Source organism: Anopheles bellator, chromosome 1 (assembly GCF_943735745.2).
Source record: "Anopheles bellator chromosome 1, idAnoBellAS_SP24_06.2, whole genome shotgun sequence".
Taxonomy (NCBI): Eukaryota; Metazoa; Arthropoda; class Insecta; order Diptera; family Culicidae; genus Anopheles; species Anopheles bellator.
In genome coordinates this window covers 39098506-39120377 of record NC_071285.1, presented here as the reverse complement: position 1 = coordinate 39120377, position 21872 = coordinate 39098506, and the positions used below count along the sequence as shown (strand labels likewise).

The 21872-nt window shown below is 48.2% G+C and overlaps 5 protein-coding genes across 5 annotated transcripts; 4 read left to right on the top strand and 1 right to left on the bottom strand.

The window, feature by feature from the left end:
• Window positions 1-6: 6 nt before the first annotated feature.
• Window positions 7-1640, top strand: LOC131206218 (tubulin alpha-8 chain-like). The gene is made up of 2 exons (XM_058198683.1): window positions 7-84; window positions 156-1640. Exons 1-2 carry the CDS (start codon window positions 82-84, stop codon window positions 1503-1505), a joined length of 1353 nt encoding a protein of 450 aa, XP_058054666.1. The 5' UTR covers window positions 7-81; the 3' UTR covers window positions 1506-1640.
• A 359-nt stretch (window positions 1641-1999) lies between these two features.
• On the top strand, window positions 2000-5933 carry LOC131206216 (sarcosine dehydrogenase, mitochondrial). Its single transcript, XM_058198681.1, has 6 exons — window positions 2000-2311; window positions 3022-4271; window positions 4352-4549; window positions 4623-4765; window positions 4826-4931; window positions 4996-5933. The coding sequence occupies exons 1-6, from the start codon at window positions 2158-2160 to the stop codon at window positions 5845-5847; spliced, it is 2703 nt and encodes a 900-aa protein (XP_058054664.1). The 5' UTR covers window positions 2000-2157; the 3' UTR covers window positions 5848-5933.
• A 1002-nt stretch (window positions 5934-6935) lies between these two features.
• LOC131206220 (transcription factor 23) lies at window positions 6936-11052 on the top strand. Its single transcript, XM_058198684.1, has 3 exons — window positions 6936-7229; window positions 8346-8590; window positions 10272-11052. The coding sequence occupies exons 1-3, from the start codon at window positions 7151-7153 to the stop codon at window positions 10809-10811; spliced, it is 864 nt and encodes a 287-aa protein (XP_058054667.1). The 5' UTR covers window positions 6936-7150; the 3' UTR covers window positions 10812-11052.
• Window positions 11053-11495: 443 nt separating this feature from the next.
• On the top strand, window positions 11496-13072 carry LOC131206217 (glutamate-rich WD repeat-containing protein 1). Its single transcript, XM_058198682.1, has 2 exons — window positions 11496-12594; window positions 12671-13072. The coding sequence occupies exons 1-2, from the start codon at window positions 11580-11582 to the stop codon at window positions 13039-13041; spliced, it is 1386 nt and encodes a 461-aa protein (XP_058054665.1). The 5' UTR covers window positions 11496-11579; the 3' UTR covers window positions 13042-13072.
• Window positions 13073-13107: 35 nt separating this feature from the next.
• LOC131215556 (mismatch repair endonuclease PMS2) lies at window positions 13108-15992 on the bottom strand. Its single transcript, XM_058209948.1, has 5 exons — window positions 15868-15992; window positions 15641-15800; window positions 14382-15574; window positions 13251-14231; window positions 13108-13182 (listed from the first exon to the last, which is right to left on the bottom strand). Exons 1-5 carry the CDS (start codon window positions 15967-15969, stop codon window positions 13108-13110), a joined length of 2511 nt encoding a protein of 836 aa, XP_058065931.1. The 5' UTR covers window positions 15970-15992.
• Between the last annotated feature and the right edge of the window lie 5880 nt (window positions 15993-21872).

Genomic DNA, 21872 nt, shown 5'->3' with positions numbered 1-21872 from the left:
GCAGCAGTTTAGTATAGCTCTCCGTCGTATGTGGCCGCTGTTCTCATCGCCCTGAACTGTTAGCGTTGTCGTTCGATCAAAATGGTTCGCATTCGTTTTGTACAAATTTTTCGAAGTGCCAAAAAACTCATCTATGGATCATGTTCCGTTCACAGCGTGAAGTAATTTCGATACAGATCGGACAGGCCGGGTGCCAGATTGGGAATGCTTGCTGGCAGTTGCTCACTACGGAGCACGGAGTGCAGCCGGACGGGATGATGGAACCCAACACGAAAGTGGAGGAAAACATGGCGACGTTCTTTCAAGACACCCAAACCGGACGCGTCGTTCCACGCAGCATTTTTATAGATTTAGAGGAGTCCGTCATCGATGATATCCGCAAAGGAGCCTACAAACAGTTGTATCATCCGCAGTACATGATCATGGGAAAGGAGGATGCGGCCAATAACTTCGCCCGTGGCCACTACACCGTTGGCAAGCAAATCATCGAGCAGGTCTCGGGCACGATGCGCAAGCTATCGGAACAGTGTGACGGGCTGCAAGGATTCCTTATATTTAACTCCTTCGGCGGTGGCACCGGCTCAGGGTTCACTTCGCTACTGCTCGACCAAATTGCGACGAATTACGGTAAAAAGTGTAAACTGCAGTTCGCCGTCTATCCGGCCCCGCTGATCTCCACGTCCGTGGTCGAACCGTACAACAGTGTCCTGTGTACACACGCAACAATGAGTACGTCCGACTGCTGTTTCATCATGGACAACGAAGCTACGTACAATATTTGCTCGAAGACGCTGCAAATCGATCGCCCCAACTACACGGACCTAAATGCGCTGGTGGCGCAGGTTGTGTCCTCGACGACGGCTTCGCTGCGCTTCAAGGGCACGATGAACGTCGATTTGAATGAGTTCCAAACGAACCTGGTCCCGTATCCCCGTGTGCATTACCCGCTCGTGTCCTATGCGCCGCTAGTATCCGCATCGAAGGTATCGCACGAGAGTAGCTCGGTGGCGGAGATCACGAATGCCTGCTTCACGTCCGAGAACACTATGGTAAAGTGTGACCCGCGAATGGGCAAGTACATGGCGTGCTGCATGCTGTTCCGGGGTGACATCATGCCGAAAGATACCAATGAAGCGGTGGCCGCGATCAAAACCAAGCGTCACATCAATTTTGTCGATTGGTGTCCTACGGGTTTTAAGATTGGCATCAACCAGCAAGCACCATTTGTACTTCCGGGAAGTGATCTGGCGAGACCCAAGCGGGCCGTCTGTATGCTCTCGAATTCGACCGCCATCTCGACGGCGTGGGCCAGGCTCAACCACAAATTCGATGTGATGTACCGGAAGCGAGCCTTCGTGCATTGGTACGTTGGCGAAGGCATGGAGGAGGGCGAGTTTTCAGAGGCCCGAGAGGACCTAGCCTGCCTCGAGCGGGACTACGATGAGGTGGCCGGAGATACGGTGGATTCGGCAGATGAATTTATTTACGGCGAAGAAGAGTTTTGATTGTTTTATGTTCGAGGTTGCTTTAGAAGTTAATTTAAATCTAAACGTTTAGAACATTAATGTGGGGTCCTGTATTGAGCAACACACACAGCCTGAAAATAAACCCGTTTAAAGATGTACCGATCAAAATAAATGATGCGCCAGGCCAGCAGGTGCCTGTTTGAAACAATATTTAGGTTACTTCCACCATACAGCTGTTGGAGGCCATCGTACAAAGATGACCTTCGCATTCACTCGAGAATCCTATCAAACGAAGTTTATAAAACTATACAAAAAATCTTTCCTCGTATCAGTAGCTTCGGGCGCTTGCATTGCATACCCTCATTGTTTGGCCATTACAGCTGAGAGCATTAGGGCGTTATCAAGCCGCACAGTTGACCGTTGCTGATTTAATGGCGAACGCGTAACTTTTTCCCCAACCGTCAGCTCCTTAGCGGCAATCAGTTTTCATGTGCGTTCGCTAGGGAACAGTCGTAGAAAGGAGGAAAGAAATACTCAATTCCCGGTCAGGACTGTTGTATGAGCTTTGAAGACGATCAAGTGTAACTTTCTTTTCAAATAAACACACTTCGTCCGTGTGGTTGCACTAAATACAGCGTCTTGTGCACTTCGGATGCGTTTTTCGTAAGCAGGTTAAGAAATCGTCGGCATAATGCATCGACTGCGAAGGAACGTGATTGATCAGGTCAAAAGGTCCGTCCATGATCGGGCACGGCTGTCGGATACTTCACGCGTTTCGGTAACCGTTGGCCGAGGATATGCAACGGAAAACGCACTTCCCGAAAGTGCGGACGTGGTGATCATCGGTGCGTAATCGGTGGCACTAACAGACGAAAGCAGCCATTTGAAGATCAGTTTAGTTGTGAGCAGAAAATTGGTTCAGTGCTGTTAGATTTTTTAACCGACGTTAGCTGGTGTTTTGCATGTTTTAGGGTTTTCAAGCTTTCCATCTGTAACTCGTACAACATTAATTAATAGACATTTTCTTAGGAAGAATGGAATAACAAACACGGTAAACAGAGTGTTCAGCTGTTGTTCAAGAAACTTGTTCGAGTCTACCATGAATCTCGAGTCCGCCGATAACTTTGTGACCTTTGTGGCAGATCATTGATTGCCCTGTAGCCTGTGGTTGCTTCCTTTTTCTGTTTGGGTGGGGGGCTTGTTTTGTGTACCACAATTCCGACAACTGGAGCATGGCGAGTGAAATCGCGCCGATCGTTGTCGGATCGGGAACGGGATCAGGACCAAAGTCCTTCGCCGTTCATCGCACCGCGGCTAGTCCGGTCTTTGGCTTAGTCGGTCAGTTTCAGTTTTCTTTTTATTTACAAACAACGCTGCCCATTAAAGTTACTGCTAATTTGCATCGTCAGATGGTCACGGAAGTTCCGCGCATCTTGCAGTTTAGGAATGTCGGTCTAGGCGCCGTGGCTTCGATTTCGTTGTTTCGTAATTTTTGTGGACAATTTTATTGGAGATTTCTTACCTTCGTATAACTCTTTTCACGCCACTTCGTCAGGAGGTGGATCGGCCGGGTGTAATGCGCTCTACCAGCTGGCGAAGCGTGGTGTACGGGCGGTCCTGCTGGAGAAGTCCAAACTCACGGCGGGCACTACCTGGCACACGGCCGGGCTGGTTTGGCGTTTGCGTCCGAACGATGTCGAGATACGGTTGCTGGCGGCGACACGTGACCTGCTGATGCGGCTCGAGGACGAAACGGGTCACAACTCGGGATGGATCAATAACGGCGGCTTGTTTATCTCCCACTCGCCGGAGCGTTTGGATGAGTACAGTCGGTTGGCCACACTGGGCAAGTGCTTCGGTATCGAATCGCACATTCTCACGCCGGAAGAGGCACAAAAGCTGTTCCCGCCGCTCGATACATCCGCCTTCACCGGGGCCCTGTACTCGCCGGGCGACGGCGTCGTCGATCCGGCCATGATGTGTACCGCGCTGACCAAGGGTGCCACAGCGAACGGGGCCCGCGTGATCGAAGAGTGTTCCGTAACGCAGATTCTGACCGGGGAGAATCTGCTCGGCATGAAGGACGTCCGCGGTGTGCTGACCAACAGAGGTCCGATCCGCACCAATACCGTCGTGAACGCGACCGGAGTTTGGGGCCGCGATCTGATCGAACCGCTCGGAGTTTACCTGCCACTGATACCGATGCGCCACGCGTACGTCGTGTCGGAGACGATGGAAGCGGTCCACCAGATGCTGCCGAACGTGCGTGACCACGACTTTTCACTGTACTTCCGCATCCAGGGCAAGTCGATCTGTATGGGCGGATACGAGAACAATCCGATCCTGCTGAACCGCGTCCCCGGCGACTTCCACTTTGGGCTGTACGATCTGGACTACTCGGTGTTCGACACGCACATCCAGGGTGCGGTGCAACTTTGTCCAGCGTTCGGCGAGGCTGGCGTCAAGAGCACGGTCTGTGGTCCGGAGTCGTTTACGCCGGACCACAAACCCCTGATGGGGCCCGATCCGACGGTGTGCGGACTGTTCCACAGCGTTGGCTACAACTCGGCCGGAATGATGCTCGGGGCCGGCTGTGCCGAGCAGCTGGCCCAGTGGATCATACACGATCGTCCCGAGCGCCACATGTTCGCCTACGACGTCCGCCGTTTCTCACCGAAACAGAAGAAGGCACTGAACTGGGCGACGGAACGAAGCCACGAAGCGTACGCTAAAAATTACAGTATTGTCTTCCCGCACGACGAGGCCCTGGCCGGAAGGAACTTTACCGTCGATCCGTTCCACAAGGTAATGATCGGTTCCCCCGCCCCGTCCCTGGCGTTGTCGCACGATTCTTGATATCCCGTCGTCGGTCGGATTTTTTCCAGCAAATGATACAGTACGGGGCCGTGATGGAGGAACGGCACGGCTGGGAGAGGCCCGGCTACTTCTTGCTCGACGAAACGGTGGTGGTACAGCCGTACGATTGGTACGGGTACTACGACCACCCCAAGAACACGAACACGCACTACGAGGAGGCGCTCAAGGGTGACTACACGTTCGGGTTTTCCGCCCACCACGATCTGGTACGTCCACCAACGCCTGCCCTCCCCCTTTTCGAGACGGGAACATGAAGAATTGACCCGAGGTTGCTTCCAGATCGGCGAAGAAGCGCTCACTTGCCGTCACGATGCCGCACTGTTCAATCTGAGCTACTTCTGCAAACTCTTCCTCACCGGCAGCCAGGCCAAAGAGGCGGCGGAGTGGATTTTTACGGCCAACCTGGACCAACCGGTCAACAAGTGCGTCTAAGGTAACGTACGAGCGAGAGTTCCGCGATGTTTGACCGATCGTTTCCACAGGACCATCTATACGTGCGCCCTCAACAAGCGCGGTGGCGTAGAGGCTGACGTCACGGTCAGCATCATGGAGTCCGGGATGGGTGGACTGCATGACCCAATCTTTAAGGTACTGTTGGCAAGGGGGGGGACTGGAAAGAGAGTAGTCTTCATGAAATACCGTTTTCACACAGGGACGTGGCTATTACATCGTCGCCGGAGGGGCCTCCGCCTACCACACCAAGTGCCACATCCTGTCCGTGATCCAGGAAAAGGCGTTCCGGGCCGTGGTCAGCGATCAGACCGAGGAGCTGGGCGTGCTGTCGATTCAGGGCCCGAAAAGCCGGCACATCCTGCAGAAGATAACGGACTTTGATCTGGCCAACGACGAGGTGTTCCCGCCGAACTCGCACCGGATACTGACGATCAAAATCAATCCACACTACAACTGCCAGGTGCGGGTGCTGCGCGTCAGCTTCGTCGGCGAGCTGGGCTACGAGCTGCACATTCCGGAGGAGAGCTGCAACGACGTCTACAACGCGCTGATGAAGGCCGGGTATAAGGAGAGCCTGCGGAATGCCGGCTACCGGGCACTGTACTCGCTGAGCAGCGAGAAGGGCTACCACCTGTGGGGCAACGATCTGCGCGCGGACGACACTCCGGTGGAGGCGAATCTGGGTTTCGTTTGCCGGAAGAAGGGCGAGTACCAGGGCAAAACGGTGGTCGATCGCCAGCTGGCCGATGGCGTTAACCGCAGGCTGGCGTTCTTCACCCTGCGCCAACAGGTGCCCATCTGGGGTCTGGAGGCAGTGTACCGGGACGGTGAGATCGTTGGGCATCTGCGGCGGGGCGAGTACGGTTACACACTGCAAAAACCGATCGGCCAGGCGTACGTGGAGCGCACGGACGGGGGTGTCATCACGAACGAGTTCCTCAAGTCGGGCCGGTACCAGATCGAGGTGATGGGCAAGCTGCACGACGCTGACTGCCATCTGAGAAGCCCGTTCGATCCAAAGGGTCAACGAATACTGGGAATATACAAATAAATAATACTGCTCACCGGGTAGCGTTCTCCGAAGGTGCTTCCTGGTCGTTCCGGCCGCGACCCTGTCGTGGCCGATTTATGGTACCATCAATCCGCACAGTTCAAGCCCGGAGCTGACCCGGGGGTTGCATAATTTATGGCCAACCACTTTCGCTGCCACTAGAAAGTGCGAGAAACGATTAACCACAAATCCGGTGGGCCTACGGCTCGGAGTGGCGTTTTATGGGAACGTTATTTGATCCGCTTGAGTTCTGTCGCGCGGCGCAAGGACGCTCGTCCTTTCGCCTCGGCCACGGACAGTAATAGGATCCGCGTGGGTGCAACACGAGCGAAGAACGCAAAAGCCCGAATGCAGCGTAGGTGATGGGCCAAGCGACAAATTTGGTGCCCTCCACACCACGGGCACGTCCGTGGAACTCTTCGACACTCCGCGTGACGGAGTGAGGCGCGACTTTCCGATGCACCGTCCGCTGGCCGGGTTTTTCGGTAATAAATTGCTCCTAATTTGTCATAAATTTCCACAGCTCATTTCACGACGACACGCGACACGACGGTCGCGACGTCTTCCTTTTCTTTCCGATTTTCACTCCAAGGGTGGTTTAAGAACCTTTTCTTATTTTACAACAATCGAAGTATTTTACCGCGTTTCTAAATTTTAAATGTATCACTAACCTTTTATCACTAATACATTTAATACATTATTCCGCAATTTTCTCTCACACTTAGTTCAACATATTTGAGAAAACTCCACAGAAATGTTTACGTAGCCCCTTTCACAAAGCATACGAAACGATCGAGGAAAATGCACCCGATGCACCCGATGCACACGAAATCACTTGAGAAGATGCACCCTTCCGTGAGCGTCACGAGACGCCCGCAAGATCGGCTCTGATTGGTTAAGACGGCCGCACGGCTAAGTGAACTGCATCTGTTGGCTCCGCCCTTTCTTGCTGGATGAGGATTAAAATTAGACTTAGCGAATCCGTACGGCAAGCCTAGCGATGGATAGCACGGAGAGTCTACCACCGTAATTAGTGCAATCTTAGCGCTCGCCTTACCAACATCGTTGAAGCGACGATGATCACGAGACCGTGATACCATTCCACCAGCGCAGCCGAATCGAATTCTCATTCCTCGTCCAAAGTGAAGTGATCAGTTCAAAGGACAACACATCGTATTGCACCCAGTCCTGGATCACGAATTCTGTTCTGTTTGATGATCATCCGTGAGTGCGTGAAACCTCACAGTTTGAATACAGTTTCCATAAAGTGAGCGCTAAACAGGCCAAGTGAGACGATCGCAGAATGCCCAAACGGAAACGAGCCCCATCGCCAAAATTCGATCTACTAGAAGACGGCTTCGACGATGACCTCAGCTCTAATGGTATCTATCGATCTTAACGTGTGTTCTTGATGCTTTGCTTCAAGACGAACAAACATGTGCCCGGTTTCAAAATTCTAAATATTGTACAATAGAAAAAAAGATAATAAGTTTGTGATGCATTTAAGATAAATTAATAATAGCTAGTTTAGTTAAAATAATTGTAAATTAAATTTCCTCGTTGGAAGAGCTCGCAATGCAGAAGTTATGGCAATTACCTTTAAAAAGTTACATACTTTCTCAAAAAAAGGGATGATCATTGGAACGTTACAGTCAATAGCTACCGGGACAGATTAGTAGCAATGAAGTGTTTCAATAGGCAGCAATTTAGTAGATTGTGTATTGTGTAGAATATAAACGTTCAGAAACTTTTACCGAACAGGTCTGTTTTATATAATTTGTGAATTGTTGATGTGAATTTGTGGATTGTGAGTCGGTCAAGTAATTTGATACAATTCGATTTGTGTTCGCTTTTGAGATATATTTACGATAATAAACCAACAAACATCTGAAACTTCACGGATGATGATTCATTGCGGCAATACAACGCGGGTTTTCGAAAAGTACGCGAAAAAAACGGGGGGAAAATATGTACCTCCTAATTGTTTAATTTAACCTAAATAGCTGGACCTTTTAAAGTCTTGCCAATGAAACAAATTTCATGCGGTTTGAGATTTGGTTTTTGAACACTTTTTAATGCATTGTTTAAATTGTTCTTATCATTGTCAAATATTTTTACATTACCATAACTTTAGCCTTGCGGTGTTTCGAACTGTGTGATGAAACATTTAGCCTCAATTAGAGTTTATTTAAAAACAGCACACATTCACTGCATTTTCTTCCTTCTTTTGACTATTGGCACTATGTTTCGTGTCCTGGTAAAAAATTTTGTACCGATCTGCGAAATTATTTTTACACCCAAAAATAATACCATATTACTTTTACGATCGTATTCATGAATTGTACGACCCTATCCGATCCTTGAGAAAAACAATAAACTGCTGCCTTTGCAGAGCTGTTCATTTATGTAAATTCTTGTTCGACCAACGACGGTGGTGTCGCCGATGGATGATCCTCACACCATTTCCCCCCGCATTAACGTTCCTTTCTGGTCCACAGACGACAAACCAGGCACCCCGATCCAGCGTAATGCGGCCAACGCGCGGGAACGGGCTCGGATGCGCGTACTGTCCAAAGCCTTCTTCAACCTGAAGCGCAACATACCGTGGGTTCCGGCGGACACCAAGCTCTCCAAGCTGGACACGCTGCGGTTGGCCAAAAACTACATCAACTACCTGGCGGCCACACTCGACGGGCAGTCGGTGGAGGACTTTTCGTCCAATTTGGCGCAACCTCCGAAGACGGTAAGAAGACCTTGGAGTCCTTGGAAGGGCTTCGCCGTGAGGCACTCTCACCGGCCGTCGGTGACAGTGCTTCGTGGCCGGATTTCCCCATCAACGAACGACGGGTATATTTAGCACCGGGAGGGTATGATCGCGCAAGAGCATAAGTGTTTGGCGCTGGGAAATCGAAGATCAGCCGCCATTTACCCCACGATACTGCTGTCTTTATGGCCGCCGGTTCGTCCGCCCGCCAGGTGGATCATATCAGAGCGCTGGCTTGGGTTGGGAATGGCTGAAGACGTTTCCTGATAGACGCACCGCGTTCCCACTGCCTTCCGATCCTGTCCCGTGGCTCGGTACGGGGCGGATGGGCATGGGGATTCCGAAGTGCTATAACTTTTCATCTCGAAATGTGATGTTTACAAGTCATTAGAGCTGAACAAATAGACGCTAGGATTTTTTTTTCTTTTATGGGCACGGTTAATGGAGGGTCCGTAGTCCCGGTGACTCATTAGTAAGTGCATTGTGCCATGGTTTGCGGGGGGAAAAGTAAGGCGGACGGTGACATTGGCACAGTCGTGGTTTGAGTCGCGCAGACAGCCCCTGCTAGTATCGCACGCTTTCGAGATAAATCCTATGGACGCAATACGAAAAAGGAACGATCAGTAGATCGAGAAGTCAAAGATGAACCGCTTGTGAAGCGACAAAAAAATCCATCCCATATGACAGGCCGTGGCTGAAGATGATGTAAATCTGGCCGCGCGACGCGAGTGGCCGAGAAGCGGAAATTTGATGCTTCGACGCGCTTTTATGATGGATTGCGGCTGCCATCCGGGAAGGGCCCCATCTTTTTATGTTCCTTACGTGGTCCTTCTCTGTAATTGCCCGAAGGTACTCATCGCCATGGCAGCCTGAGGCCGTGTTTCAATCCTTTTTGCCCGCGCGCAACGCGTGGACCTCACAGGCGATTAATTGTTAAACAAATGTCTTGTTTACAGGATCGCTGAAAAGCGATATCCAAACAAACACTTTTCCGACGTGTAAACACGCTGCTTGCGGAAACAACGACAAATGCTTCAGATCAGGAAGTCAGCTTGGAGGGCACTGTGAAGGGAGTTTAGATATTATGGGCATGCACCGCATGCGTGCCAGCGATGGAAGATGGCCATATTGAACAGTTATGGGTGGTGGTTGAATTATTCTCTTAAGTGGGCCCATTGTTGAGAAGCAGATTAAATTTTAGCAGAGCCGCGCTGAGTTACATTGCAGACGTTGTTTGAATTCTGGCATTATTATCGAAGATTAAGTAAGGATGTTTCCCACTTGTGCGTTTTATAGTTTTCGTAAATTAAGGCTAATATTTAACGATTGGCCCACAGTTCGTATGTGGCTGATATCCGGTACATCCTTAGTGTCTAGTGACCTGGGGAGCAGATGATTGCGTCAGATGGTCGCGTTGTCGCGTCCAACACTCGAGATTTCCGGCACTTCCGAGATGGGTGTGTTTATTTTGTGAAAATGTCTGTACAGTCCTTGAAGCCCGCTGCACTCATTTCGGTGTCCGAATAAAATATCAGATTACCAACTTGTGCTGCGTCACCCGAAGTTTTCCGCGCTGCAGAATCTTCCCAACCGTTCGGCCTCTGTGCGTTTGTTTGCCTCGTGTTCTATATTTCTCCCGTACTACTGCTTGTCTTCCCAGGCGTGGCCTTTCATTTTTCAACAAGTTCAGCCACACGTCGAGCCGAGCAAATCCGCGAAGAATCCGCCAGCATTCGCTGCATCAACAACGTCGCCAGTCGCGGTGCCAAATGTCGGTCAAACCACGTGCTCGGCGGCCGATCAAAAGTGGAAGGACTACCATCTGAAGGAAGGCACTTGCCGTGGCCCATCCAGCGGACCTGAAGATATCGGGTCTCACAACGTCAAGTCACCGCACCTCCCGCCACCACCGGCAGCTGTTATGCACGGATTCTCGGAATCAACACCAAGCGTCGGCATGGAAGGTGTCAACGATTATGGTGGGTACGGTGAGCCGATGATCAGCTCGCATCATCAGCATCAGCGTCAGCATCCGCTTCAACAACAGCAGCGCCTACAGCATCAGCACCATCATCAACAGTCCGGTTATTATCAAGGAACCGTGCAACAATCGCACAACGACGGTTGCCACCTCGGTGGCGGCCTTTCAGTTGCAACATCTTACCAGCGGCACCACATGACTTCGATCGGCGGTGATTAATGCGGAAATCGTTTGATTTAGTGAACCCGAGCCATTGTGCTCGTAGCATATCTTTATGTTTTATCATAAAACCAAAGTATTATACTGTATTGCTTTAGCGAGTATTGAAATTCGAAATAAAACGATGTGAACGGGAACTGTACAATGCGTGCAGTAAAGATTTTTAAGCCAGATAGATTGCCACTAGCTCTAAATCGTTACATTCGTGAATTTGTTTAGTATTTACAACACGAAAACGACATTTTCCCATATAATTTCAAGACAGGGTATAAATGGACTTAATTTTAATTTACTTGAAAAGTTTTGGGAAGTTGTGTGGGTTGTTAAATTTTGTTTTGAGCAATGTAATGTAATACAATTAATAAAAGACGTAATCTCGATGCATCACACGGTTGTGTTTTTTTTAAATTGTGAGCTTATGTTTTGAAGTTTATTTCAATTCAATTTCGTCAATTAATTTCACGATTTACACTTTCAGTTTCGAAAAAGTTTGATAAGAATAAAAATTGTCGAAAAGGTAATAATATAAGGCCATAAAACACAAAGTTACAGATAGCAACATAAATCAATATCGTCTCTGGTGAAGAACAAAATGTTGAACTGTTCACTGTACACACGCCGTACACTGTACCGAACTGACAGCACGAGCTGTCACCGCGAGCACATGGCATGTTTGCGGTGTTTTTGCGGCTTTAAGGAGCAATAATAAAAGCTTACGTTAAACGATAAAAACTTCTACGTTCGGGGTTAACGGTGTAATTTGGAATCATGTCGCAAGACGATGAGCGGATGGAAATTGCTGAAGATCAAAACATCGAGGATGCAATTCTGGAGGACGCCAGCGACGACGAGGACAAGGACGGCGACGATGATACTGGCCAGGTGGTGAAGGCAAAAGTTTATTTGCCTGGGCAGTCGTTGGCCGAGGACGAGGAGTTGGTGTGCGACGAATCGGCCTACATAATGCTGCATCAGGCTCAGACGGGTTCACCGTGTCTGAGTTTCGACGTGGTGCACGATCCTTTGGGTGAGGATCGCGAAGAGTTCCCGCTGACGGCGTTTCTCGTCGCCGGTACACAGGCTGCCCGGACGCACGTGAACAGTGTGATCGTGATGAAAATGTCCAACTTACAGCGGACGGCACGGGAAAAGGGCGACGATTCGGACGAGTCCGAGGAAGAAAGCGATGACGAAGATGTGGGCACCAAGAGCCCGCTTCCGCACATGGATTGTGCCCTGATCAAGCACGCCGGTTGCGTGAACCGGTTGCGCGTCACCACGTTCAACGGTTCGCAGTACGTGGCGAGTTGGAGCGAGATGGGCAAGGTACACATCTACAACATCAACGATCAGCTGGCGGCGGTCGATGATCAACACGCTTGCCGGACATACCAGCAGAACAAGATGGCCGATAAGATTACGCCCGTATACACCTTTTCTGGCCACCAAAAGGAGGGCTTTGCGCTCGACTGGTGTACCACCACGCGTGGCATGTTGGCCACCGGAGACTGTCGGCGGGACATTCACATTTGGCGGCCAAACGATAAGGGTTCCTGGAATGTCGATCAACGGCCACTCATCGGGCACACGGACTCCGTCGAGGACATTCAGTGGAGCCCGAACGAGGCCAACGTGCTGGCCTCATGCTCAGTGGACAAATCCATTCGCATCTGGGACTGTCGAGCGGCCCCATCGAAGGCGTGCATGCTAACGGCGGCCAACGTGCACGAAAGTGACGTGAATGTGATCAGTTGGAACCGAAATGAACCTCTGCTTGCTAGTGGTATGTACGGGATGGGTCGATTTGGTAACATTGGGGGTTTTCTATTGCGATTGGTTGTTTCGAATCTCGACAACAGGTGGCGATGATGGGGTACTGCACGTGTGGGACTTGCGCCAATTCCAGACGAAAACTCCCGTTGCCACATTCAAGCACCATTCGGATCACATCACGACTGTCGAGTGGCATCCGAAGGAATCGACCATACTGGCGTCCGGTGGCGACGATGATCAGATCGCACTGTGGGATCTGTCGGTTGAGAAGGACGACGCTGAAACCGACAAGGACCAGAACGACGATCCCAATCTGAAGGATCTGCCACCCCAGCTGTTGTTCATCCATCAGGGGCAGAAGGAAATTAAAGAATTGCATTGGCATCCGCAGCTCAAGGGTGTACTGCTTTCGACCGCTCACAGCGGCTTCAACGTTTTCCGTACGATAAGTGTGTAGACAGGGGAACGCAAGAAATAAAAAGACCTGTTATCACCGACCTTGATTCCGATTCGTGTAGGGAGGTTACATCTTCGGTTCTCGATATATCATCGCAAGATTCACCAAATGGCGCATCGTCGGTCGTCCGTGAGGGCAGTTCTGTGAACGAAATATGGGAAGTGAGAACTGAATGTGTTGAAGGCATGCGCCGAGTATGAAGACCTCACCCATGGTTGCTCGATCTCTCCCATGTGACGTACGAGACGTACCATTTGGGACAGCGACAGTGCCGTACCCATCATGACCGATTTCCGACACGCACGGGAAGCAAACATGGCACGGACCCGCGACGGTCTGCACACTGTGCCTGTGGCGTCCTGGAGCATAAAGATCAGCTCGTCGATGTCCTCCTTGCCAAACTCCCAGTTACGGCTGTACGGTTTGGCGATCAAGCGCACTTTCCGAGTGGTCGGTGCCGCCCCGTCGATTTCGAACTTGAAACCGTTCATTTCGAACACGTCAAGATTGTCGATCAGTATCATCTCATTGACGGCGGTCAGTTCGACGGGTTGCGGCACCATAAGCCGCTGGTTCTGTAGCTCCGTCGTCTGCTGCAGGTCCTCGAAATTGTACTTTTCGTCCGTCGCGTGCTGATCGACGATGAACAAATCGTCCGCGAGTCGGCACACAATGAAGCCGAGGTTGAACTGACCAACGATCTGCATCGCCGCGAAATCCGACTTTGCTATCTCCGTCTGCAGTTCGTTTTCGGCCGCCTTGTTGCTGGTGGGGTTGATTTTGCTCTTGAACTTGAGGTGCGTCAGTGCTTGCTGTCGCTTGGTGATCTGTTCCGATTGGAGTTTCTGCTCGCGCTTGATAAGCTCCTCGAGTGAGTCCATCGTGAGCGTTAGTCGATGGTGGTTTCGGTTTCGCACACCCTCATCTCGGTCGTCTGCTTGCTCCGGCGGATCGGATTCATCAATTTCGATCGTTTCGCCGCTGAAGCTGTGGGCTTGTTCTATCAGCTTTCGCTTGGCTGGAACTTTGCCACTGGAGGAGCTTTCCACTTTCACAGCTAGCTGCTCACGGGAGGCCCCATTTTCGGGGGAGGAACTGAGCGGTGCAACCATTCCCGAAACCATTTCCGATTCTTGTGACGAGGATCCTTCACTGCATGTGGCTTCTTTTGCAATTGGCTCAAGAAACCGCTCCTGTGAACCGGGACGTGATTGGGTACATCTGATAACGCGGACTGATTCTTTTTCAATCGGTGCATCCTCCAAAAGTGCCTCGTCCGATCGCAATACAGTAAGGTCATAAGGATTGTCTTCACTTTTGATCAACTTAATCGACCGAACTTTTTCATCTTCATCGCTCGATGATTCGTCTTGTTCGGTTACATTATCCGACAGTGGCTTGTTGGCTTCGAGAAAATCGACAATTTTCCGCAATCCATTATCCGTTCCGTTGCGCTTTCGCTTCAGCCCCGTTCCGGAACCGGAAGCTGGAACTTTCGGTATCTCGAAGGTAAAGTGCATTTCGCCGTCGGTACAACCGTCAACCGCCGTCCGGTCACCAGTCGATTCATCGTCCTCCGACGGTACCGAAACGTTCAGCAGACGGCTCGAATCGCTTAGGTTTAAATTTTGCATCTTAAACGACGACGGCACACTGCCAAAGGTTTTCTTGATCGACTTGCGCACCGCAAGCAGGATGATCTTTTCCTTGTTCATCAGCACCATCCGTTTGTCGGGCGTAAGGTTAACGTCCACCTCGGCACGGTCCAGTTTCAAGTTGAGAAAAATGAACGGGTGCTGATGTACGTTGAATCGATGGTACGCATCGTTGACCAGTTTGCTAATTTGCCGCGGTTCACAGGGTCGCGAGTTGACATAGTAAAATTGGCGGTCCTTGCTGCTACGCCCGGCTCCGTGTGCACAGCTTGATATGTAACCCTCGATGGTGTATTGGGAGAGATTAAAGTTATCGACTTCCTCCTGCGTGAGTGCCAAACCGTCATCGAAATCGCTTTCGTCCAGATCCTGTATCTTTCCGTTGCTTCCGATGGCTTGCTTCAATTCCAGTAGCTCGCGTGTCTGCTGCGGTCCAAACAGGGCTCTTATGTTGTCCAGCACATTGTCCGCACCATGCGTGCTCAGAAAGACCGTTTTAGCACCCTTGGCACTCTGATTAGTGCAGATAATGCGCACCTTAACCGAAACGAGACAATACGCTTGCAGGATCTGACACATGCGTAGAAAATCGCGCTTTATGTTGCGCTGAAACTCTTTCCTGCGTACGGGCAGCGTGGCGAAAAGATTGCTCAGTGTGACCGTAGTTCCAACGGAGCGGGCACATGGCAACCTTGTCTGGATGCGACCGTCGTGGTTTAGCGTTAACTTGGTGGCATGGTGGGCTGTGCGGTGGCGTGTCGTGATCACCATATCCGAGAGCGCACAGAGAGAGCTGAGTGCTTCACCTCGAAAACCGAACGTTTCGATGCACTCCAGATCGGTGAATTCCTTCAGCTTCGACGTGTGATACTTGGCGGCTAGAAAATTGTCGGCGAAATGAAAATTAACTACAGCACAAAGGGCGATTCTGGGGGCCAACGTACTTAGGCCTTCAAAGTTTGTCTCCTCCACTCCCGTGCCATTGTCTGCAACTTCGACCAGGTCGGCACCTTGTTCGCGGAGCTTCACTTCGATTAGCGTTGCACCAGCGTCTAGCGAATTTTCAACCAATTCCTTCACTGCAGTGGCCAAATTCAGTACAACCTGCAGGAGAAGGAACCGATTACAGAAGGATTCTCCCCGTACAATGGGAGCAAGATTGTCCCCATACCTGGCCGGAGCAAATTTTATGCACGGTTTCCTTATCGATACTATTTATCTTTCGCGAATCGGCAGTAGTTGCCGGCAACACCGTGTCGGTTTCCTCGGACATTCCGGTAAAAATCTTGCACCGGACATGCGGACCCCGAGACCGAGAGTAGCGCGGCTTCAGCTTCAGATACTATCTTAACTCGCGCAACTTTATCGAAACATTCTCACGCTTCGCACGCGTATTGCCAAAAATTCCCGCGCCACTGTGTTTTTGTTTTGATTGCTATCGTGTGGGATCCAGCAAGTGGGCTAACACAGCGCACCAGTGCTGGCAGTTTCGACGGTTGAGATACTCAAATTTGTTTTGCGCCAAAACTGAAATAAGCCTACATCGAAAAATGTTCTGAATAGTTGTGACTGAAAAAGTACTGGTTTAGGTCCAAGTGTTTGACCTAAAATTAATAGAAAACACCAAACAACATCGTTGAAATTTTTCGAATAGTTTTTTTATTTTTTCCATAATTTCTCATCCGTTTCCTTTCCGGTACGTCAAAGTAAGTTTACGACTTGCTTTAACCTTCTAGTTTTCTTACTCCATTTTTCTAGCATGTAAATTATATGCATCTTCTCTTTTGTTATCGTTTGATTTAATTATTTAAATGGATTTATATGCTGTAAAGTTGTGATAGTATGTACGAGTGGTTCTGAAGAGATTGAGTGGTTGGTTACTATCTTATGCAGCACTATCCTTCCTTTCTCTCTTTGTTTCGGTTGGTTGTTTCCGTCTCCCACGATAGATGTGTCTGTTAGATGGTTTGGGGTTATCCACTATAGTTTTGTTCGGTTTCTGTGATACGTTTCATGCATTGCTAGGTGCATTTGAACCTCTACGATTGTCGCTCGTCAGTTTTTTGAGCTTACGTAGATTCGGTTTCGGTGCCCGCAGAGAACCACGAGGAACACCGGACTTGTGTTGACGTTTGCGCTTGGTGTGATTGGCTAGATGAGAGTGATAGTGTTCGTGCTAGGTAAACTTTCGATTTACTATTTTATCCTTCCAGACTGACAGACTTTCAAAGTCCGTTTGCCACAAGCTCCTGCACGCTCTTATAGAGTTGGTTTTAGTTCTTTCCTCATGTTTCTTTAGCTTGGATTGCTGCTGCTCTACGCGTTACCGTTCGTTTTTTTGTTATGCCTCTATTCTGATTGGTTCCAGTTTATCTAGATTAACTTACGATTTGTTACATTTCTTCTCACTTGTTTTCACTTTGTTTTGCTCTAAAAATTGTTCGTTTGCTACGGTGTTACATTTACCTGCGACCCCGCCGCAACTGATTCATTGTATAAGCTACTTTTCTTTTTTTATAATGCTAAGGGGGACCTATGCTTGCGTTTGTATGTATGTGCTTTGTTATGTTTGTGTCATCGTGTGACGGTTTATCATTTCGGTTCGGTTGCTTTTTATTTCCACTTTTAACAATTAAGTATTCGACTTGTTTGAAGTTTTCTATGATAGACTAGTTTTATCATTTTGCAGACCTACGTGTAGGTTTTATTACTCATTTTTTATGTAGTTTTCTGATACTGCTACACCGTTGCTCGATTTTCTATACATCCATTCCATTGTCCCTTTCTTTTGTTATTTTCTGTTTAATTTAATCGATTTTGTTGGCTTGTTTCATATTGTTGCGATATTGACAACAAAAATCCAAACAATAAAGGAACAGCCGCGGAGAATACAGAAAAATATGTAAACAAACCAACATACAAAAGGAGCGAGGACGAAATGTACAAATAATTTTCTTTTTTTTATTGGAATGAGCAAGGGTAACAGTATTAGTGGCAAGTAACACGGGATAGATCAAGAGTTCCGAATAGTGACTTGTAAATAAGCTTTCTTAAGTACCTCTGTTCGTTGGTAATTTTATGCCTTTACTTTTCTTTATCTATCCTTGCACCAATCGTTTTGGAAACAGAGCTTCAGATCAAAGAGCCACATTGCCGGATACCAGTTTTGTAACGAACCGTCAGTCGATCGATTTGGTGCCTCCAAATGCGAAGCCGTTAGGAAATTTTCGTTGTTCTGCATTATGCCTATTAGACGGCATTCTGGAAAATGGGGGAAAAAAGCGGGGGAACGGATGAGCACGAGTCAATAAAGGATCAGGAAAGGTCCAGTCCGGCTGGCAAAGTTACGCATCGTGCGACTTTCCTCCAAGGAATGCGTGAACGCAGGCTCATGCGCTCCAACACGAAAGAACGCAGGCCGCCGTCGCTCTAATTCGCTTGACAACTCTTATTATCATTCAACATTCAGCAGCCAACTTATATGCTATTGTTTGTTGGGTTCCGTTCAGATAGAAGTTTAAGTTTGATCTACTCTGGCATACTTAACATATTTAGTGTTTACCACTGCCACATCACACCACCGTGGGATGTGGCCATCCTGATAAGCCTTTTACGTTCAAAAATTAAGATGCTTCACCTGAAAGCTTACTGTAACGATTAACATGGCAATATAGCTAAAATGTACGCAAAAAGTGCTGAACAGAAAACGTGTTCAAAACGAAACAATATCAACTAAATGTACCACCCACAATGTGTACTAGTTTATTTAGATAGCTATGATTACGTTTTTGGTGCTTTTACTATAGAGTTCGGTGTTTAAGCGCCGTCCAATCGCCGACTTGTGCGCGGTTCCCCAATTACCAAGAGTGTCGTTGGTCTATGTGCCTTGGATTTAGATCTGGTCGGCCTAATGATGGTGTGTAACACGTGGGGAAAATGCTAGGAATTTTTTATTTCGTTTATATTTTGATAGCTTTTTACTTCTTTTATTTCGATAGTTTTTTTTTATACAAAACCACTGCCCGTAAAACGTGCACCGTGCTGCGCCTTTCTAGGTATGGAATTTACAAAGCAAATAATAAAAAGGTCGTTCTTCATAAAATATACACACCTCAGATTGGAGCAGAGAGAAAGACTGAACAACAGTGCCCGAGAAAACAAAACAAAAACCTCAAACGGAAGCAAATGTAATCCACCAGCATCGGGTCCATTAACAATCTGAACGAGACGCACTTTTACCGAACTGTACGGTCCAAAACTGTACATACCCATTACGGTTTGTGGACAACGCTACGTTTGATCTAGATAAAATCACTTGAACAGTGTATAAAAGGTTAGGTTGTGTGTTCTTTTGTTGATTTTTGTATTGTTTACATGTTTTCTTTATGACCATCTATCAGCCCCCCATTCGGTTTCATCTTTTGCCTTTCACGAACGTGGTTGTAACGTTTTTCGCACGTATCTGTTTCTTGCTACCAGTACCTTGATGATGGTTCTCTAGGGCCGACAGTTAAAACTGCCGAATGGTGGATCTCTGTTATAATTTCGGCCACAGTTTCTAGTGTATTACTTAGCAATGTGCTATTTATTATTGTGTGTTGAATGTAATTTATTTAGAAAAGAGCATGGTACTACCACACGATACGCTGCGACCGACAGGGCTCAACTGGATGGTTCAGGTAATTGATTTATTTTTATGCATTTTTGCTGATACTGTCGGGTACATGTGGTTGCGTTTTCCTCTTATTAGGTGATCTGTTTTCTACCATCCGGTTCAATTAATCAATCATACATCAAAGTAATTGAAACCAAAAATTTACACACAAATTGGATTTCCTCACCGTTTGACTTTTCTCTAGCTCAGTTGCCGGAGGAATTCTACAGCCCATCATCGCCCCGGTTCAACGGTATTCGTTCCCCCTTCGAGTGGACATTCACCAACATTAACCAAACGCTTCTGTTACCTATATGTTATGGTTGCTACCGCTTGTGTTGTATAATACTTTGGACTATTATTTCGTTACTTTATTGTTTATTGCATTGTATTTCCTTCCTCTGCTCATTTCGTTTGTGTCTGCCGATGGCGGAAAGTGCTTCGTTCAGAATGTGTTCAGGTTGACTTCTCTCGTGAACTGATGTTTAGTGCTAGGTGCTGGAATGCAGTACACCCCTTTCGATTCACTAAATCTCTCTCTCTCTCTCTCTCTCTCTCTTTCTCTCTCTCTCCCTCTCTTCCTCGCTCTCTCTCGCCGTGTTATTGATACATGATAATGTCTAACTTCAACAAGTCCGGGTTATGTATTTGCTTGCTCCTGTTACATTTGTTTAACGTTATTCTATGTTTATTTGATAGCTTTATTTGGTTCTTGCTTGCTTCGTTTCGGGTGTGTTGTTTTTTCTTGCTCATACTCCCCATCGTTTGTTCCTCCGGTGCACTCGACCCAGCATGTAATATGTATCTTTATTTTAGTTATTTTTCTTGTTACACAGGTGCCGCTCGTTTGTTATCCGTATTCTTATGCTTCGTCTTCGATAGAAAAAATATAAATCTATACAAATACGCTACGACTTTCAAGTCCGTCCCCCGTTGATGGAGTAGTGTCCAATACACTACCATCGGGCACACGCCGTCGCTTGTGCTGATCGAACTGAACGACCGAACGCGAGGGGATCAGCAAGGGGTTCTTTGCTCTGGTTTAGTTTATTTTTATAAATTTTTCGCTTTTATTGAAACTATCGCTTGCAGACAAACTTATTTTATAGGGTGAAACAGTCACTCCCTCATACCGTGTACCGTGGGTGTTGATTTGTGCGTGTTGAGGTTTCAAACGACTAGTCTCTCGTTTGCATCATGCATCTCACCACCTGCATGTTCACTGGTTCGTCCCGATTACCCCAGATACAGGCCAACCTGAACTGCCCTTTCTCGGGATGGTTGTTGTGATTGTAAACAGTAGAGTGAGAGAGAGAGAGAGGGGTTTAAAAATGTAATAAAAACACTCACTAGGCCCTAGTCGTCGCCACGCAGCCGAAAGCATCACATCCTTGCACAACAAAAATGTCCGGAAGATGTCGCGGCGCGCGTGTATGTCGGTGCGTGGTAGTGTGCAATGTTTGTACTACTAAAGAACAACAATCGTCAGCTTTAACACCCAGAGTAAACTATCGATAGGCTGCGGATAACAATCGAACATTAATGACCATCATGTTTGTCAATATAAAATTAATAATAATAATAAATAAGTAAGCTATCGTTTGCCGTTAACAGGCCAGTAAATTCGTGTGACTAGAAAACAAAACGAATAAAATCGAGAGCGACAACGTCAACAGGTAACGTCTGCACGGTGTGGGCCCCAGGGACCAAGAGCCCGTTTTCCCGGCTTTCCTTTGAAACGCAAAAACCACAAAGACACATTCAGGGATCATTCATCTACAGGGAACGTGTGACGGCAAACGATTGATTTTTCGGTGTATTCGGTGCACAAACGGGGAAAAAGATTGTTTTAACTCGATACAGGCTGCCGTAGTAGCGTGGTCGCTGGGTTCCGTTTCCGTTGCCGACCCGTACTAGACTAGAGGGTTTAATCTGTTTGGTGCCATCGATCACGACCCGCGAAGCGAGCAAATGGAACGTTAAAGAGCGTCCCCTAATGTTAGTGCATTTAGCTCCGTTCCCCTCTTTCCATGTTTGCCTTTTTTTTGTGGGACTTAATGTGTGCACAAGAAAACCGCACTTTTTCTGATTCTTGCTTGTTTAGTGGTTCAATTTTATGTTACTTTATAAAACACAAAAGCTTAAGTAGCGGCACACTGCGCCGGAACACACCCGGTGACCGGTCCGCGTGAAAAAGGAATTGCTTTCGTTCGGCTCCAATAAGTTCGGTCGGGTTTTATGCTGGTGCGTTACCCTTTTCTTACTAAGATAATTTGTTGCAAATCCAGCGCTCCGTGTGCCGTCCCCCCCCCAAACCCTGCGGCACGGGAATGCACGGAACGAGAAGAAATAAATATCATTTGAAGGTGTATGTGTGCAGAGACCGAACGTAATCACTATAACTAATCACTAGTAAGATCCTACTAAGAGACGTTGCGGTGCGTTGACGAATAGCTGCCATCCTGCGGCATGATGAGGCGGATGATGAAGCCGCGCGCTTGAGTGGTACTGGGAAGGATGAA

Coding starts and splice junctions, on each gene's coding strand:
- LOC131206216 (XM_058198681.1), top strand. CDS start 2,158: ATGCATCGACTGCGAAGGAACGTGATTGATCAGGTCAAAAGGTCCGTC. Junction 2,312..3,021: donor TGCGGACGTGGTGATCATCG/GTGCGTAATCGG, acceptor CCACTTCGTCAG/GAGGTGGATCGGCCGGGTGT. Junction 4,550..4,622: donor TTTCCGCCCACCACGATCTG/GTACGTCCACCA, acceptor GGTTGCTTCCAG/ATCGGCGAAGAAGCGCTCAC.
- LOC131206220 (XM_058198684.1), top strand. CDS start 7,151: ATGCCCAAACGGAAACGAGCCCCATCGCCAAAATTCGATCTACTAGAA. Junction 7,230..8,345: donor CGATGACCTCAGCTCTAATG/GTATCTATCGAT, acceptor TCTGGTCCACAG/ACGACAAACCAGGCACCCCG. Junction 8,591..10,271: donor TGGCGCAACCTCCGAAGACG/GTAAGAAGACCT, acceptor TTGTCTTCCCAG/GCGTGGCCTTTCATTTTTCA.
- LOC131206217 (XM_058198682.1), top strand. CDS start 11,580: ATGTCGCAAGACGATGAGCGGATGGAAATTGCTGAAGATCAAAACATC. Junction 12,595..12,670: donor TGAACCTCTGCTTGCTAGTG/GTATGTACGGGA, acceptor TCTCGACAACAG/GTGGCGATGATGGGGTACTG.
- LOC131215556 (XM_058209948.1), bottom strand. CDS start 15,969: ATGTCCGAGGAAACCGACACGGTGTTGCCGGCAACTACTGCCGATTCG. Junction 15,801..15,867: donor ATAAAATTTGCTCCGGCCAG/GTATGGGGACAA, acceptor CTTCTCCTGCAG/GTTGTACTGAATTTGGCCAC. Junction 15,575..15,640: donor GACAAACTTTGAAGGCCTAA/GTACGTTGGCCC, acceptor ACAATTTTCTAG/CCGCCAAGTATCACACGTCG.